Source organism: Carettochelys insculpta, chromosome 1, assembly GCF_033958435.1.
Source record: "Carettochelys insculpta isolate YL-2023 chromosome 1, ASM3395843v1, whole genome shotgun sequence".
NCBI lineage: Eukaryota > Metazoa > Chordata > Testudines > Carettochelyidae > Carettochelys > Carettochelys insculpta.
Window position 1 is genome coordinate 262,088,030 of NC_134137.1, and position 15,292 is coordinate 262,103,321.

The following is a 15,292-nucleotide window of genomic DNA, read 5'->3' on the forward strand; positions in this document are numbered from 1 at the left end:
GTTAACCTCCCTGCCCAGGCCACCTACCGTCTGTGTCTTATGAACAGAGCAGCTTGCGGCAAAACACCTCTCTGAGTCTAGCACACAAAATATCCCTCTGCTGATCAAACCAGAGCCTGCCGGCCGCTCTCTCTGTCAATCAGCATTACAGAGCCCTAGCCACCCCCTTAAACAGTCTGCCTGCTGAAAGTGGCAAGGGCACCAGCCCAGAATTGTGTCTGGAGCCGTGTTCGCTGTAAGCTTAGTGCTTGGGCGGCTGCCCGTGAGCAATTCAAATACCTCCCAGCTGATTAGCCGAGCACCCACAGCCACCCACAGCCAGCAGCATGTGTTTTGTTTCCATCGGTGGTGCACATCCACACATGCCTCAGTAATAAAAATTATTCCGCCCATAGTGGGGAAAAATTAGAAGGAGGCTGGTCAGGAGCAGACTTACTGGCTCTTGACTGAGCTTGGCCACTTTCACACCTGGGAGCAGATCTAACCTCTGGTGAGGAACCTTATGGGTTAAGAATTGCTGCTACACAAGTTGTTGAGATAGCACTTCTCTCCTACTCATCTCCACCCACTCCAACAGGCTGCGCTGCTCCTGGCTGCTGGCCACTTGGAATCAGCATCAGCTGAAGGAATAGGCATCTGCAGAGGTGTCAGGGGCGAGAGGAATATTGTAGGAGGATGGAAAGGCCTCACTGGAGTCCTGAACATGGCTTAACATCAAAAGCAAAGCTACAGGGGCTGAGGCCCCCATTGTGATCAAATGGCCATTGTAACACACACAATGATGTGGCACAGTCAGCGATGGAAGCAGCGATATTCCAGCCCCGCTCCCATCCCAAATGGGAGTGGCAAGTTAATGCACCCACCATTGCTGGCAAAAATCCCCATGGAAGGCTGACCCTGTGCTTATATTTTACTAAATTTACATTGAACTTTGGAAAAGTCCTTTTGCACTTGTTTTTTCTGCATCAGTTAGCGGTCTGCATTTGCTCCACTTGCATTCTCTTTAGGTTTCACGGTCAGGAAACACACGAAGTGTCTCCCCTACCATCATCCCCTAGCAGACTCCCCAGGGGCTATTTCCAGAGCACTGCCTGAACTATCCATGCAGCCCGCGGGGAAGGCACAGCACAGCCGGCTGCTCTGTACGGGTGGCTGGTGATCATCAGGGTAAGGAGGTGTGCCATGGAGCAGTGCTCCAGTTCTTGCTCATGGCTTAGCCAGGCTGGGTGAAACATGACAGAGCCCTGGCTTCACAGCAGCCCCTGGAGTCCATCCAGGCAGGGAGGGGGATCTGAAAAATGTCTCTTTTATGTTTTTTGGTTTTTTCTCTCTCTCTTAACGTCTGTGTGAAGTGAGGGTTTGTGAAAGTTTCCAGATTGACAGCTCTGAAGACTGGAGCCTTTTTTTTTTTTCGGTTAAAGACACAGAACAGGTACAGCCGTGTTCAAAGCCTGCCAAAATCATCTCGCAAACATGTTCTAAAGCTCAAGGCCCATACTGGTGCCAAAACAACAGACCACACTGCACTGGGAACGCCACAGTCAGACAGTTTCTCCAAGAGGGGGAAAAGTGAGAGCCAAACCAGGATCCCCCAACAACCCTCCACTAGATCCAGTGCATCACCCCAGTGTCCGATCCCCACTTTCAGAGGGTGCCCCCTGGAAACAAGCTCCCCCAGTCTGTCAGCAGGAATGGGAGGACTTAGGCTGGTCTGATCTGGACAATCTCGCAGCTGCACCCAGTGTATAGCTCCATTGGTCCCCTTCTCCCCTCACCGTTGGAGAGCTAACAGATATTGTGCGTGGGCGATTAATGCTCTGTAGCTCAAGTTCTGCTGCAGGGCTGAAAGTTGGGGGTAGGATCCTAGCAGGGACATGTGGTGGGGGTGGTGGAGTTACAATAGCTGGTTATGGTTTTTTGTATTTTTCCTTTTCTCGTAAAATAACTAGGCAATTACATTTTTTAATACCACGTTATATAGGGACACAGTCAAATGCTGCAAAGTTAGGAAATGCCAAAGTTAGGGTTGTAGGAAGTGTTATGGTAGCCCTATTGGTCCCAGACTATTGGAGAGACAAGGTGGGTGAAGTAATGTCTATTACTGGACTGTGAGAGAAAGCAAGGTTGTCCAGCAATTTACTGGGGGCTCGGACCAGGAGTTCAGCCCCTTAATCAGCCTCTTATAAGAAAGCATGGCATAGCGAGACAAGGAATTTGTTCCTTTTGAATCAACAACAGGTAACTATTGGAGAGTCCAAAAAAGTCTTTATTTCTATCCTGAAACTCCACTTGTGCATGCCTGAACCCCCTTTATGACAGCCCAGTCCAGAGCCTCTCCCCAGCTTCTTGAATCTCTCAGCTCTCTCATTACAACAACACAAGGCTAGCCAGCCCCTCCTCACAGCCACACTGCTATCCTAATCCTTCCCACTGAACCGCCCACCACAATTTTCCAGACCTGCATAGCCGAGAAAATACTTAACAGTCATCCTAAAAGAATATTTGAAATCCAAGACAAAGGGCTGAAAGCCTGGGTGCTTCATTAAGATATCAGAGCTGCTAATTCATCCCCCTAGCAAGCAGCTGTCAGGTCACATCTGTTGGAAGCAGGGGCTTCACTGCAGTCTGTTTTGTGGAAAATTGTCTGGGCTTTTCCCTCCAGCCCCCAAAATGCCTTTTCCCAGGATTTACCCTTAGCTGCCCCAGGTGAATGAAGTTTACTTACGGAGCCTGCATTAATGGCAGGCAGGGAGACAGCTTCCTCCGGCCCTTCAGTGGGTTGCAATAATTCACTAGCAAACGACGTTTACCCACAGCAGTCGCAGGAAAATCTAGTTACTCCAAACAGAGCCTAGTGACAAAAACCCCAGAGAAATGTGATCTGAGATTCAGGAAAGACCTCAAGTGATAAAAATGTCCCTCGTCTGGTGACAAATTTATACATGCCTTCAAAGGTGACCGCATTAATAGCGGCCCCCTTCCTGTGAAGTGCTTGTGTAATAGCATTCTGGACAGCAGCTGCTCCAGATCTTATTAAAATTTTCCCTTCTTAATTTTTCTTTCTGACCCTAGAGTAGCAAGAACAGCCCCAGCCAGTAGAGCAATGTTATTTACTCCTAACTGTAATATTAAAATTATACATGGGTCTGAATCAGAACATTAAATCTGAATATCTGAAACTGTGGAGAGGCTTGGATCCAGACCCGGTTCTCACGGCTGGGGCACCTCTCTGTAATGAACTGAAGTGAAACCCCCAGATCCAAGTTTCCCCACCCCAGCGGGTCATTCAGCTCAGTGGTGAGGAGTGGGTCTGATCTTTTCTCTTTCTAATTACAATAAACTGCAGTGACGGATGATCTGTGACAGAAGTCTTGTGAGCAGAGTGCTGTGTAACACGCCTGTATGTACATGTTCCCCTCTGCACGTTCACACACACAAATTCCATCCTGGAGGCAGCATCAGGAAGAAGTTCCACATTCAGCTCTCTCAAGCCCTCCTTTCTTGGCACCTCTTGCTCCCAGGCAGAGCCACGCTAACAAAGGAGACTGAAAAAGACTGCAAGTGTCTCTCCACTGTCTCCTCTCCTCCCTGAAGCATGATACCTGCTCTCAAGCGCACAAATCTCTGGGCTCAGCCTCTGAGGACTCTTGAGGGAATCTGGGTTGTATTTTTGGCTCCTTTTGTGACATAGCTTCATTGGATTCAAGCCCTGTGACAGGCTTTTCCTGCAGTACTTAGTCGGTACAAGCCATGCAAATAAAACAAACCTCAGAGAAAGAGCCCTGGAGTATAAAGCCTCCTTACGGGAACCTGACTTTCATAGGGACTAGTCCTTAGACAATACCTCCATCAGCTTCCTGTCCTCATTCACATATTAATTTTATATAGTCCCATCTAAGGCAGCTCAGCCCAGAAACTTTCCCTGAAATCTCCACCGGCAAGACTAGTGGCTCTGCTTCAGACCCATTCCCTATTGTTCTGCATGTAACAACAGCCAGTATTTTGTGGTGCTTATCCAGTACGTTTTGGTCCTAGCACCAAGTACTTAGGACCAGCACAGTACTTAGATATGATCTGCCCAGGTACATAAAGATTTCTGGGCCATTCCTGGCTGGCAAGAGCTACTTCCCGTCCCCCACACCTGGACTGAATTAGAGCTGGTACCATACATCCGTAGGGCAGAATCTGGTGTTCAGTCTTAGCAATAAAACAGCTGCCCCATGGCCTCACATTGCTAGGTTGTCTCAGCAGTACCTTGTCACAGGCGGTTGTGTCAGTGCTTGCGAACCCTCGCTCCCTGTGGCAGCAAGTGCTCTGTGGGCAAAAGATGACAGCAGGCAAAAACCCACTGCAAGATTTCGAATAGCCAGGCACAAATAGACAACAGCGACATCTCTACTTACTGTTCTCTGGCTGGGACAGAGAGCCCCTCTTCCGTGTTCTCCAGCTCCTTCAATAAACCCCCTGAAGAGACCCAAAGCAAATCCAGTGGAAGCTATCAACAGACAGGCGAGCGCTTGAAGGACTCTGGTTGGCATCAGCCCCCTGTCTCCGGTGGGATGCCAAGATGCTAGCAGTGCCCAAAATGCGGGGAAGAAGAAAGGTTAGATGGCAGCGTGCAAAAGAGATTGTAATCCTCTGTAAATAATAAATAGGGGGAGAAAGAGAGAGTGAGTGAGAGGGGGAGGGAGAGGCAGAGCGCTGTGGAGTGACAGCTGGGGATACATCTGTGAAGACGGCAGTGCGTGCATACACATACGCACAAGAGCCTGCACACGCCGTGCAAAGGAATCAGGCAGCCGAGCAGCGGAAGCCACTCTGAAATGCCCAAATGCGCAGAGACAGGAGATTGGAAGACTTTGATGCCTCTCAACTCATCCTCGAGACAGAGCAATTGCTTTTGTCTCCCGCCCAACTCCCCCTGGCTGATGAATGGGCTTGGGAGGCGGGGTGAGCGTGGGGAGACTCCCTTCAGTCCCAGTTAAGGGAAGCTGAAGTCCTTGGGACTAGGTTATGGGGGAGGAACCCAGGGCTGAGCTGCCTCCTCCCCTTTCCCATAGAGTCATAAAGCCACAGTGAAAGGAGAGGCAAAGGGGACAAGCCTTTGTGTCTGCTAGTTTCTAAATGGGGATTAGGGCACCATGGAGTCATGAAAGGGCCAGTGGAGAAAGCCTGGGGACTAGCTACAAAGCAAACATCCCTATGGGGAGTACGGAGGGTGGGAAGGGGGCAGAGGCAGCGCCTTAGACAGACCCTTATAATGGGTTAGATAAAGGTAGTCAGCTGCATCAGTTTTGTTGAGCAGCCGGAGAGCAGCAGGGAGCTGTTGTAAACCTTGACTCAGAGAGGAATGAGCATGCCCTGCCTTAGCTTCCCTGGGAGCAGGCAAAAGAAAAACAGAAAAACTCGAGGCTTGGGGTTGTGGGAAAGCAGCTTGGACACTCGCATGTGCCATTCTCCTTTGGGAGTGCAGAGAGAAGTGTGTGGTACAGCCAGCTCCAAACCTTGCCCTCAGTTACACCACGGTAGTGCCCAAAGACATCGCTGAACTCAGTGGAGCTTCTCCGCCTTTGCAAGTTTGTTACTGAGACCAGAAATGGGCCCAGTGTCTCTGTGGATCTTTCCAGTACATCCTGGGCGTTATCTCACAAACCTTCCCTTTCTTCTTCAAACTTCTTTCACTTGCCTTCATCCTGTCCTTGATTTCCAACCTGGGTGCCCCGTCCGCAGCAGGTAAATCGTGCAAAAATCACTCTTCCTCTGATCTGCTTGAACAGTCCTGTCTTCAAGCTTCAGTTCCAGGCTGGGTTTGCTGTAGTTTCTTTTGATTATTTTTAGCTGGTCCGGAGGTTATTTTTTAAGTAAAATGTTTCTTGGCTCTTTGGTCACTGAGAGAGACAAGGCCAAATTCATTGCTGGAGGACCTCCATTGTCTCATGCTAGCAACAGAAAAGAAGTGGGTAAATATTTCAGTGACAAGACAGAGGAATGAGAATAAGAAAAAGAGGGGGGCAGGGACTCCCCACTGCTCTAGGATATTCTTTTATGGGAAGAATATTTTTTTTAATCACAAACCAGCTGCTGTGACAGCAAAAGCTTTTGATTGGTAGGGAACATCTTGATAAGAAGCCTACTGGCTGTAGTCTAATCACTCTTTGTTATGTAAGGCGACCATATCTCCCTGTCCCAAATACAAGGCAGGGAGATATGGGGGGAGGAGTAGCTCCTCCCAGCTCCTCCAAGCCCCAGAAAGCCTGGAAGAAGGTGGCAGCAGCCTACCTTTCCCAAGCCCTGGGCCACGACAGCCCCCAGTGCTCCCGGGAGGTCCAAGGAAGCGGCAGGGATGGGACAGCTATCCATACTCCCCCCCCACTTCCCCAAGCTCTGGGGAAAGGGAAAGTAGGCTAATCAGCAGGCTCCTTGTTCTCTGCCAGCATCTGCTGGTGGAAAACATAGGACAATTAGTCCCTTTTCTAAAATAAGTAGGGTTACCTTTTTGGCACCCCAAATACGGGACTGTCCTGTCAAAAATGGAACGGAGGGACACCCTATTGATATGGCTTGTTAGGATGAGGTAGCTAGAGAATGAAATCTTGAGGAAAGGCATATGAATAATCAAAGAGACAATCCAAGAAGAGACACACATACAGAGAGAGACAGACAGAAGACGAGTTGATGACAACAGACACAGTGAATGGCGAAACGAACTGAGGAGGGAAATGGTATATGCAGCAGTGGTATGTGGTTTCTCAGAGATGCAGGTGCAATTGTACTGCAGGGGCATGCTCAGGTTGCAGTGACAGAGGATACCAACTGGTGGGAAGTTGTGCGTGAACTTGAGACTCCTAGATAACTCATCAGTGGTGAAGCAATGTCTGATTGTTTAATATATATTATGTTGTGTGCCATCAACTACTTTATTCTACCACAGGAGAACCACAGTTACTCAATTATTAGCGTGTCAGTAGGAATAATACTATGGCCCAAGGTCACCGTTAGGACTTTATGGTTCTTGCTATTCCATATTTGGCAGTCACCCTGAATTTCATAGCAGAGTAGACCTCAGATCAGTGCTAGATCAAAGAAGATCTTTTAGTTATTTGCTACTCTTTGGGAAATGCACTAACTTTTTATTACCAGCTTTTCCTTCCTCTCACTTAAGCTTCTGACACATTTTTCCCTGAATCTGTGATTGGGCCTTCCTTCTGTGATTGGGCCTTCCTTCCAACCCCTTCCAGAGCATGACCAGCCTGCAAATCAACCAGGCCATTACCACGTACTGCCCCTTATGCTAATCTGCATGTTAGCACCAGCTCCATGGTCGTATAGCCAGAGTATTGTGGGCAGCAGCAGCATTGGGCTGTCCCCCATGAGTACAAATCCCTGGGGTTCGGGCAGGTTTGCATTTAGCACAGCTAACCTGCACTGATGCTACCAAGGCTACACTACCATTTTCAGCATGCTAGCTTGATGAGAGCTGACACAAATATGTCTGCATGAGCTGGGAACCACAGCCCTTGCCCCAAATATAGACATAGCCTGAGAGGCTGTCCCCTGCCTCTTCCTTTTGAAATCACCAGGCTCAACATAAATGCAAAGACTAATGTAGTCCCCACTGAAAACCACTGTCATCCTCTGTGTGGGCAAGGACGGGGGATTTCAATCAGCAGACGAGACACAGGAAGAGGGGACAGGTTTTCTACGCCTGTTCCCCTGACTGGAGTTCAACCAGAGAAAAACGGGCCACAGTGTATGTTAAAGTAGACCCTACACTGCTTTAAACAGGGCCGTAACAAGGGTGAGACAACTGAGGCACTCACCTCAGGTGCCACACTTCAGAGGGTGCAGTTAGCCAACTGGGCAGCTCCGTCCAAGCTCCATGTGCTCATTATGCTGCCAGCAGCTGCTACCCCTGCAGGGACAAAGGTGACTGCAGATCCGGCTCATGTTGTGTGGGGGAGTCTGAGTGGGCGCCGCCAGCTGCACAACAAGCTGCAGCAGCACTAGCAGTCACCAGCAGCTTAACAAGCTGCAAATGGCTCTTAAAGAGTCACATGCAGCTTGGATGGAGCTGCCCAGCCAGCTAACTGCACCCCCTGAGGTGACCCTGCCCTGGCTGCAGCTGCTGCAGGTGCTCATGACAACCCCCCACCCACCCCCGCCCAGCACAGGAACTCACCGGCTGGGTTTGTAAGACTGTCGGGGGGTTGTCAAGGGAGTGGGGCTTGTGGGAGAAGCTGGATTTATAGGAGCATTGGGGGGCTGCGGATGAGTGGGTTTGGGGGAGAAGCTGGGTTTGTTGGGGTGCTGGGGGGGTGCTGCTGGGTTTGGGAGGCTGTTGTGGATGTGGCGGCGAGGAGCAGGCTGGAGTCGGTCTGCCCACTGCCACTCCCTCCGCTTTATCTCCCCTGCCTGTTGCCTGGCTACTCCTCCCCACCCTGATCCACGAAGGGTGCAGCCTGCGCAGCCAGCCCTCCCGGCTTCAGCCCAGCTGCCTGGGTGCCAGTCTTTGCAGCAGGTGTGAGGGGGAAGCAAGCACCAGTGTCACCTGAGCTTCTTCCTGCTGGGTGTGGCTGACTTCTCTGCCTGTGGCTCACTTTACCTCCCTGCCTATTTCCTTATCTGTACAACAGGTCAGTCAGGACTCCCGCCTGTGAAGGAACCACACCAGCACAGTGGGGCTCAAATAACTGTTTACTTACTGTGTCTCACGTGTAAGGTCTAGTCACACAAACACGCTGCTGCTCTGGCTGGCTGTTACACAGAGAACACACGGAGCACCACTGGCGTGCTGATGTACTAATGAGAGAGATACTACCCAATTTTTACACCCCAGAGCCTAATACTTATTCCTCGGGTACTGCAAGTGGTTTGCAGAGAACTACAAAGAGAGAAAGCCTGATATTGTCATACCTGCTCTCTGCCTCCTTCCACATACAAGATAGTACAATGGCCTTGTCAACCCGGGGCTGTGAGTTCAGTCCTTGAGGGGGCTGTGCTGGGGCAGGTTGGATTTTAAAAAAAGTGCATCAGGGATGGTGATAGGTCCTGCTGTGAGTGCAGGGGACTGGACTCAATGACTTTTCAAGGTCCCTCCCAGCTCTATGAGGTGTATATCTCCTTGCTAGGGTTTTCTCTGGGAGTGAGGGAGGATGTGGCAACATCTGGATGGCTGAGCTACCAGCACGTCCTCCCCTAAAAAAGGAGAGACTGACAGAAGTATGGTTTGATGCTATTTACTCAGGAATCTCTCGTATTCCCATGCACTGCGGCTCTTGAAATATTGATCTTGTAACTGAATTTGAAAAAATGGCTCTTCTCGCTATTTCGGTTGCAGACCCCTGACCTAGGCTCTGGGGTGGGTAATGCCCCCATCACTAGAGCCAACATGCACATAAACATTCTTACATGCCTCCCCGGGGTGCCACCTGAGAACAGAGCTCAATCCCTTCCTTGCCTGGATCCCTCAGACAAATGATCTGTCCCGGTAACTACTCATGGCAGGGTCATTCTGATAGGCAGTATAGCCAATGTGCTGTCTCCCCACCTGGATACTGCACTTTCTCAGCAACTGTAATCAGTGCCAGCCAGCTCAATTGGTGCTTAGTGTGCCTCCTGCCCTACCAATTTCTCCTGGCAGGCAAGGTGCTCTCCTCACCTGCAGCTGCCTTGGCGTGTTTTGCACCTACAATTTAACCTCTGGACAGATTTTATACAGCTGGTGTCTTCAAGTCCTGGGCAGGCATGAGGCCCTCAGAACTATAACAAATAAATGTGGTTTTGCTTTCATTTACCATTTATCACTTTTCCCTTTTTCTGCAAAATAACTACTATGAATTTATAAACACGAGGGGGCACAATTTTATATTCTTGCCTCAGGCGCAAAATGAACTAGTTATGGCACTGGCTTAAAATGACACTTTCTTACACTTTCTGGCTGCAGGGCTATGTGGAAAGGAGAGTGGGTATGAGCCCTATGGGTTAGGAGGGGGACAGCTGCTGGGTCACATTAACAGGAGTCCACTACAGGGAAAGAGGACTAGCTGTTGGCTACATGGAAAGGAGAGGGCTCACTGTCAAGCTGCGTGTAAAAGAGAGAGTGGCTTCACTCAATAGGCAGGGTCACCTGCAAAGGAGAAAGTGAGCTGCCAGAATGCCTAGAAGTGGGGAAAAGGCTGCAGGTGACATGGAAAGGAGAGGGCTAGCTATTGGCTAGCACAGGAGGGACAGAAGTGATGTATTTCTGTTAACTGTGGTTGCCACAAAGCACCACTGCAAACCCAGGAGCCCTATTCTTGACATAAGTAACTCTGCAGTGGAAGCTACTTGTTCCCTACAGGCTGAAGGAGAAAAAGTTCATGATCCATGACTTTAAAAAACATTCAGGACTTAGTTCTTCTTGGCAAAAACACAACCTTCTCAGTAACTCCTTGTGTTTCAAGGTTAGTTGTCCTGGTAACACCTCTTCCTCAGCTCTGTACAATCTGAATGTCCTTGGTAATATTCACTCCCATTGATGTGATCTGCTGTGATAGGTGGAATGATTCTTGCTTGAAATGGTTTTACAGATTAACAAGGAATTTATTCACAGCAATATACAAAATCAGCCCACCTTTTAGATGGACACAGCAGCAATATCAAGAATATCACACTCCCAAATACATTGGTCTTTGAGGACACTGAGCCAAATTCACCCCTAGGGCGGCTCAGCTGAAGTCAATGAAATGACACAGGGCTGAACTCAGCTCTGTTCTTTCTTCTTCCATCATATTCTGAGACTTAGATTCAGACAAATCTAAAATGAATCATATGTCATCTGGTTGTACCGTCTAGGATTTAGGGAGAAGGCAGCTGTAGAAAATAATTCCTTCCCCCATTTCACAGCCGTCTGATTCTTTCTGTAATGGGGGATTCTGGATAAAACATTCCAGTTACGTGGGATCTTGTAGATATGCCAGGAGTAAGGATGTGGCACCAGAGCGTTGTAAGCAGAGCTGGTGTACTATGGTCAAGATGTCAGCTGCCAAGTTCTTTGTGCACATAGCACAGGGATGGGCAAAATCAGGCAGAGGGGCTGGATCCAGCCCACCAAGCATTTCTCTCTGGCCACCCAGCTGATTAGCAGAGCATGCGTACTTACAGCCAGCAGCATGTGTTCCGCTGTCCCGCCCCGCACCTTAGTCCCTCTGTAGCTGAACTGCTCCTAGGATTCTCCTGCTAGCTGCTCAGCCAAGGAGAAGGTAGTGCTGAAGTTAGGGTGTTTCCCTTCCCATGTACCCCATCTCTGCAGAGCAGGGATCAGGGAGAGAGAGGCAGATAGTGCAACTGCCTCAGGCTGACGGTAAGTGACTCATGCAGAGCAGGACAGGAGGGAGACAATAGAGCATGGTAGGTTTCCGTTAAAGAGACAGAGGCTGGCTTCTCTCAGGAATTTACCCAGCAGCTGCCAGGACACATACTCTGTGTCTTTGTCACACACACCCAGACCATGCCACACACGCATAGTCACTGTCACATATACAGTAGTGCCTCGACTTATGCAAGGTTTCCATTCCCATGCACCCTCACGTAACTGGAATTTCACATAAGCCAGGGGGTGGCTTTTCCCCTGGCGGAACACACGTTCTGCAGCCGAGGAAGCAGCAAGAGCACCTGGAGCTCCTTTTGAAAGGTCAGTCCTGGGGTTGGGGGGGGGGGCAGTTTGGGAGGATTAAGTCTGGTGATGGGTTGGGGCCATGGGACGGGGGCAGGGGAGTTAAGCCTGGGGTGGGTTACCGCTGCAGGGGGCAGAAGGGTGGAGCTGAGGCAGATGTCAGCACTGGGGGTGGGTGGTTGAACTGGGGCAGGGGGGTTGAGCTAAAGCCATGCACAGGGATGGTGAGCCGGGCCATGGGGGGTTTGAACCAGGGCGGCAGGAGGGTTGAGCCAGAGCCGCACATGGAGCGGGGGGTGAGCCGGAGCCGCGAGTGGGAGTGGTGACCTGGCAGAGGGTTTGAAACAGGGCTGGGGGGCCTGAGCGGGAGCTAAAGCCAGGCACAGGGATGGAGGGTGAGCCAGAGATGAGCTTGGGTGGTGAGCCAGCGGGGATTTGAACAGGGGCCAGAGGGCTCGAGCCGGAGCTGTATATGAAGAGAAGTGAGCCAGAGCCAAAGCCAGAGCCAGGCACAGGTGGTGAGCGAGGCCGGGGGTGAGGGGGCTGAACCAGGGCTGTGAGGGGTCACGGGGAGCAGGATTTTGAGTTGCACTTAATGAGAGTTAAGTGTAACTCGAAACCATGCATTTTGTGGGTTTACTGTACACAGCAGCACACAGTTTGTGTCACAAAGTCTGTTTCTCACACACAAAGTGTTTCTCTTTCACACTCACACACTCCTTTGGTCTCTCGCTTCAGCACCCAGCTGCAATCCTTCTGCCCAAGGCCTCAGCCCTTCTGGGGGGACCCAGAGCCAGCCTGTGACTAGTACCAAAAAATTCATAGAATGGCCCCTCTGCAAAAATTATTGCCCACCCCTGACATAGCATGATGAGGCCTAATCACACCCTCTGGTTTTCGTTTCTTCCCACGTAAACTGCAATATCAGGTCAAGGAGTTAACTTAAAAGTAGCCCTGCATAAAATAGCACAGTATAGCATTAAATAACTCACCAGTCCTGATTCTCCCCTCATTTACACTGGCATAAATCTGTGGGAACCTCTCTCCCTCACTCCCTCTCCTGCTTTCCTCTCTAGTCTTTTTTTTTTTAATCATACTTTAAGATCCTTTCTGAGGCTGGATTTTTTTCAGGCCCCTTTGATTTGGCTGGTCAAGTTGGTGGGTTAACGCTTGTCTCTGTTAACCTTTGTTACTGCATTTGTACGTAGAGCTGGGGGCATTCCTACTGAGAGAAGCTGCACACTTCTTGCTTTGACAGAGGGCATGACAGTGCATGGAAGGGGCTGAGGCACAAAATCAGGGCAAGAGTGATTGAAGAACACCCTTTAGCACAGGGGAAGGGGCACTCAACTGGGAAGAGCAGCCACTGTGTTAGAAAGCTCCCTTTGCCCACTGACTGGCTTTACGCAGCTATGTGCTTTGCAATTGTTATTGTTGATCAAGAATGGCCAATGGACACAGATCAGAGTGTAAGGGTAAGCCGTTTAACCTAGAAAGCATGGGTAAGGCTATCATTGAAGACACAGCAACACAGGCTTCAGCGCAGGTTAACCGGGGAGTGTGGGTACATTCCTGGGCTAGCAGGTCATGCTGAAGTCCATGCTGCCACATCTTCCCTACCAATCCTACAACTGTGCCTTAGTTTGTGCTGAAGCTGTATTCTTTATTCAGGCTCCAGGCTCCCGGAAGATGGGGGCCTGAAACATGCTCCTGACTGGCCTACTTTTCTGGGTCAAAATGTGCTATATGCAGGAGATCAGATTAGGTGATCATAACAGTCCACCCTGGCCTGAAAATATCCAACCACCCAAGAGAAAAGCCTTTTTTAGCTGCTTGTAGCTCTGTAGTGTTTAGTGGGAGGGAGGTGTCAATATTTCACTACAGCAACTGACACCTGCTTTTTTCCCACCCTGTTAAACCTCTGACTCTCACTTGACTGTCTGACTCAGTGCTTACCTGTCAGCTCGTCATTTACACTTGGAACCAAGCTGCGATTGCAATTTCTTCCCGTGGTTTCATGAAAATATTTTTTTCCTTTCCTAACTTGCAGCTATTTTTCTCTCACCCCCCTCTGCCCCTCCCCCCCTACTTTTGTTTTCCCATAGCTGTGGGCGTGCAAATGAAGCTGGAATTACTCCAACGCAAGTTCTGGATGTCTATGCAACAGGTAGGAATGGCAGTAATTCTCCAGAGGTATAATTCCACCACCTTCCTTCTGCTTGTCCCATGCGATGCACGTTGATTTCTGGTGGCATTTCCACAAGGGCTTTTGTGAAATTTGTATTAAACAGATTTATGTTGTAGATTAGATTTAAGTTACACACTTATCTAATCCTTTGACAGCTCTAAAGCTGAACTGCAAGTCTGGTCTAGGAATGCTGTGTTAACAGGGTCAGAATCCTGGTCTGGCATTAACTCTGCTACAGCTGACACATTAATTGTAGAAATATGTCTGCACTCATTCAGCCTTCCATAATGGAAATCTGTGACCTTGGGCACAAAATTTCTGTGCCCTCCTTTACTGTGCTGATGACAGCTAAGAAGACAAAGATGAAGCAGAAAACTTATTACCCTGTCAAGATAAAATTTTAAAAAACAACTTGTTCCTGACTAGCTGGAGAGAAGGAATTGCATGACACTCTCATTAGATTAAGACAACTCACATCTGGGATAACTACAGCATTTCCTTTGTGATGAGGAAAATAGAAATGCTTTTCTGTTACCAGCAGGGGGCACTCACAAAATATTAGGGGAGGGGATCTCAAAATTCATTGCATCGTGAGCCTCTTTGGGCAGTAAAAACTACAACCTTATACCAAGAGGTGGGACCGAAGCTCGAGCCAACCCAAGCCCTTCCATTCTGGGCGGAGGAGCCAAAGCCTGAAGGCCCAAGCAGAGGGCCTGTAACCTGAGCCCCAGTGTCTCGGGCTGAAGCCCTTGGTATTCAGCTTCAGCCCCATGTACTTGGGCTCAGGCTTTGATCAACCCTGGCCAGCCAATTAAAATGGGGTCATCACCCACTCTGAGTTCCCAAGGCACAGTTTGAGAATCGCTGTACTGGGGAATATGGGCAGCACTTTGTGGGGAGGGGTCTCATCTGACAGAAAAAGCAATGAATGCAATGTCTCCCTGGTGCCAGCAGGGGGAACTGTCCCCTTCAGGGTAGAAATCTTCTGACTGATGCTCAGGAAACTGGTCACCATGACTGGAAAGTTTGAGGGGACTGGAAGAGGATTTTTATTGCCGAGGCTGCCTTCGTTATATTTCTAATGGGATACCTGCCGATGAGGAAATTCCCACAGAATGAGTAGGAGCCCTTGAAGGTTGACCAGAAGGGATTACTGGAAGGAAGTTGTACAAGAACGTTCGGGGGGACGTGGCCATGGGTGAGGTAAACATGTTCACATGCATTCATTCCCAGGGTGAAATGACCTGGGAAGGGAGAATAAAGAAGCTGGAGGGTGGTTCCGTTCTCAACTTGCACTCCTGGGAAAGGAGAGTTTGCCTGACTCACTGGCACTAGCCGTTCAGTAAGGAGTCACTAATGAATGTTTTGTTTTTTCTTTCCATCTCTCTCCTGCATACTGCATGCTCCACATACCCACACTTCCTCCCAGCCCAATGACACTGATGTAAGTA

General features: G+C 49.5%; 1 protein-coding gene across 1 annotated transcript in view; it reads left to right on the forward strand.

The window, feature by feature from the left end:
* The window catches only part of CACNA2D4 (calcium voltage-gated channel auxiliary subunit alpha2delta 4), a 191,074-nt gene that overhangs the window by 134,725 nt on the left and 41,057 nt on the right, over positions 1 to 15,292 (forward strand). The window contains exon 27 of the mRNA XM_075000558.1: positions 13,759 to 13,820. Coding sequence (XP_074856659.1) covers positions 13,759 to 13,820 — 62 coding nt within the window. The remainder of the gene's footprint in view (positions 1 to 13,758; positions 13,821 to 15,292) is intronic.